Below are 3,425 nucleotides of genomic sequence, written 5' to 3' on the forward strand. Positions count from 1 at the left end.
TAAACATTCTTTTTTTATGTTATTGTATACAATATTTAACTGCAAATAGAATTATATATAATTAACGCAACATTTATTTGTTCTTAAGATGGACAAAGTGTAGTTTGAGTGGAATAGTTTAAAATTGTCTGATAATTAGTCGTTTCAATATTATTCATATCATGTTGTGTGTGTGTATTGCTAGAGTAACGACTGTTCTAGCATTATCTTTTCGAAACCCATGGGCGGTGGATGAGCAAAATTATCCAGAATTAAATCTAATATAGCTCCATCGTCAACTGAAAATATTTTTATAATAATAATTATTAATGACATAAAATAATACTATGTATCATTATAAAATTAGATGAAAGATAAAATAGAAGCAGACCATAAAGTACAGGATAAATTGTTCCTTTGATACCAATGATTGGAGCTTCCAAAGATTTTCCATTTATGTAAAAATTTAATTCTATATGATCGTAGGACACTCCCTAAAAGTGTTAACATTAATTGTGTATATTCCCATTATTACTAAATGACACACATCTTATATTAATCTTACAACAATATCTCCTTCCTCTACAGGATTTTGAATCTTATGCAACTCTTGCTGATTGTGCCTTAAAATGCCATCTGAATTAAGAGCCCAACTTTCGCTGTCATTTCCTCCAATCGCAGTAGTAAGATCAGTAGATTTGGTACCTAATCCAATAGCCCATATTCCACCCTGCTGTATTTTAACTTCGAAATAACTCTTGCTTTGAGCAAGAGGTGCATTTGTTAAGGCACCACCACGTCCGCAAACTCTTAAACCATTTTTGACTATAACTACTTCGTGTCCTGCAAATTAAAAATATAAAATATAGAGAGCAGAAATGATATATATCTAAATGAAATATTCCTTTGTAATCATTTGTCTATTTTGGTTAGGTTCAACAACAAAAAAGAATTGTCATGCTTCTCGAAAGTATATTAATAAATTTACATTCATTATTATTCTTTTCTTCGTCTCAATTCTTTGGATATTTTATATTATTAAATAAAATTACAAACAATGAACGTCAAACGTATATATAAATATATATACAATATTAAATTTAAAATAGAACAAATTCTATTTTGTTAATTGATGTCAAGTAAAGAAAAAAATGCAATTGATAAATACGTAGAAATATAATTCCTACAAATAATTAGATTTACTTGAATGATTTTTCTGCGGAAAAAATGATGGTTACCCATATGAGTTGTATCCAAAGTAATCGGATTTGGTTCTCTTTTTGGAATTTGGGTTGCAGTAAACCCAATGCCGTCAAAACAATTTCTCAAACAGCAAAACATCTTTTTGTTTGTTGTTGTCTTTCTTTATTTCTTTTTTGTTTTTTTTTCCTTCCACTGATCTATTCAAAAGAGTAAACACAACATTGCATCGTTTGACATGAGGAAAAAATTTAATTTTTCCTCCACGAAAATTGATGATTCATACAAATTCTTTTTTTCTTCGATCTCGATCACTATAAATCACGTAAATATCGACGAATTATTAAAGGTACTAACGGTGCACAGTATTTTTAACAAATAATTAATAGTTACTTTAATCTCTGAAAGTTCCTACGACTTATTCAAAACTTGTGTGTGTGGTAACAGAAAATGGCTTCCTTCACTGACACATATTTAATCAATATTAACTGTTGTTTTTATAATGATTATTGCATTTTTAAGTTACGTTAAAAGAGATAATTAAAAAATATTAATAATTTTTAACGTCCATCAACTTTTACGATAACAAGTTATTTATATCGATATGACGCAAGAATTCAAAAAATTTAAAGGTTAAGTTTTGTTATATTTTCATTCATGCAATTCTGGAGCATGCATCATATTTTTTTATAATTATTATATAATTAATAGAATAGGCTTATTTATTGTAGGAAGGTTATATAAATAATATTACAAAATTATAAATCAAATGATGTTTACGTTTTTATTTATTTATATTATGTATAAACTTAAACTCGACTAGGATACAGCATCTGCAACACAGAATGAAGAAAATAAAAATTTATATCTTTCTGACTTAAATTTAGAGAAATTTGTGATCTATAGTTAAGAATTAAGAAAATTTATACTTACAATTCTAATGCGATGACCCATAGCTTTGGCTGGCAAATTTCTCTTGAATTTAGCACGAACTGAACCACTGGTACCATGTGGACGTGTTACTTTACCCCAAATGGCTCTTACTTTAGTTTTCTTGGTAGTTTTACCAGGAACAGGTGTTCTATTCTTAGCCTGAAAAGATAAATATTTGTAACTATATGCTCTCATTGTCAAATTATTATAATTCAATATTAAAACACTTACTTTGTATACGTAAACACATTTCTTGCCAATATAAAAGTCAGAATCACATTTAGTTCTCGCTCCTTCAACCTTTAATAGAGCTGTATGTTCATGTTGATTACGAAGACCACGCTTGTAACCAGTAAAAATAGCCTTAGCATAAAGACGTCCATGTCTTTTGAAAGGCCGTTTTTTTAACGGTACAGGTTCTGAAGCCTTTTCTATTGGCTTCTTCTGAGATTTTGTTTTGGATTTAGGAGTCGCAGCAACGTCTGCCATTTCTGTAAAAAAGGTTATTACAATAAGTAATATATAGAGTTTTATGTATTTTACTTATATATCACTAATCAATATTTATATTATGTATAAATATATTGAAATTCATGAGTATTCATTTAATTTTTCAATAAAACTCATTTGTTTAAGTTCTTTTTAAGAACTTATACTATGTTTGAATCAATCGAATATTTATTTCACTGTTTTTAACGTGATTATGTTGAAGACAAACATCGTGATACAAAGCAGTATTTAGAATCTGTTGAAATCGTAAGATTATTTGCAAAATGTTGTTAAATTAAATTTCAATTTACACCTTAACATCACATTAAACCAATTCTCACTATTATCTTTCTTACTTTTTTATTAATTGTAGAGATATGTTTAAATAATTACAGAAGTACATAAGGAAGAAACATACCGGATATTTATCTGGATCTAAAAAGACAGGAAACACTAGAAATACTCGCCCTCTGCTGAAGAAAAGTTTGAACTAGAATGTGATTTTATTGACAGAGTAAGTATGGTTTAAATTGTAGATTCCGCCATAGGTTTATTTTTTGGCATTCTCCCAAGGAACTATTTTTTCGTAATTAGCGTATTAAAAACTTTCTTTTAATTGGCATAGGGAATTTTCAACCGTAGGAATGCTGGCAAGGAACCTTAACAGCAGAAAAAAATGAATAAGTGCTATCAATTGCACACTATTTACTCAATCAAAATCTATGATATAATTGCACACTTTATCAATTAATTATTTAGTTAGTTATTAATAATTAAAAAAACAAAAACGTTTTTTCTCATTTCTAAGCAAAGCAATGAAGTTT

The 3,425-nt window shown here is 28.1% G+C and overlaps 2 protein-coding genes across 5 annotated transcripts; both read right to left on the reverse strand.

Annotated features, from left to right (window-relative positions):
- Nucleotides 1–14: 14 nt before the first annotated feature.
- LOC106788725 (SPRY domain-containing protein 7) lies at nt 15–1,657 on the reverse strand. Of its 2 annotated transcripts, XM_014752218.1 has the most exons (5): nt 1,573–1,657; nt 1,218–1,493; nt 545–822; nt 371–473; nt 15–278 (listed from the first exon to the last, which is right to left on the reverse strand). In XM_014752218.1, the coding sequence occupies exons 2-5, from the start codon at nt 1,318–1,320 to the stop codon at nt 181–183; spliced, it is 582 nt and encodes a 193-aa protein (XP_014607704.1). In that variant the 5' UTR covers nt 1,321–1,493; nt 1,573–1,657; the 3' UTR covers nt 15–180. The 2 variants fall into 2 exon arrangements, with proteins under 2 accessions (XP_014607704.1, XP_014607703.1); XM_014752217.1 differs by having other exon boundaries at nt 1,218–1,626.
- A 283-nt stretch (nt 1,658–1,940) lies between these two features.
- LOC106788726 (60S ribosomal protein L35a) lies at nt 1,941–3,103 on the reverse strand. 3 transcript variants are annotated; one of them, XM_014752220.1, is made up of 4 exons: nt 3,020–3,103; nt 2,344–2,603; nt 2,113–2,271; nt 1,941–2,012 (listed from the first exon to the last, which is right to left on the reverse strand). In XM_014752220.1, exons 2-4 carry the CDS (start codon nt 2,599–2,601, stop codon nt 1,989–1,991), a joined length of 441 nt encoding a protein of 146 aa, XP_014607706.1. In that variant the 5' UTR covers nt 2,602–2,603; nt 3,020–3,103; the 3' UTR covers nt 1,941–1,988. The 3 variants fall into 3 exon arrangements, with proteins under 3 accessions (XP_014607706.1, XP_014607705.1, XP_014607707.1); XM_014752219.1 differs by having other exon boundaries at nt 2,958–3,046; XM_014752221.1 differs by lacking the exon at nt 3,020–3,103 and adding an exon at nt 2,915–2,939.
- Nucleotides 3,104–3,425: the final 322 nt, after the last annotated feature.

This window comes from Polistes canadensis, unplaced genomic scaffold (genome assembly GCF_001313835.1).
Source record: "Polistes canadensis isolate GaletaPanama2010 unplaced genomic scaffold, ASM131383v1 scaffold_151, whole genome shotgun sequence".
Taxonomy (NCBI): domain Eukaryota; kingdom Metazoa; phylum Arthropoda; class Insecta; order Hymenoptera; family Vespidae; genus Polistes; species Polistes canadensis.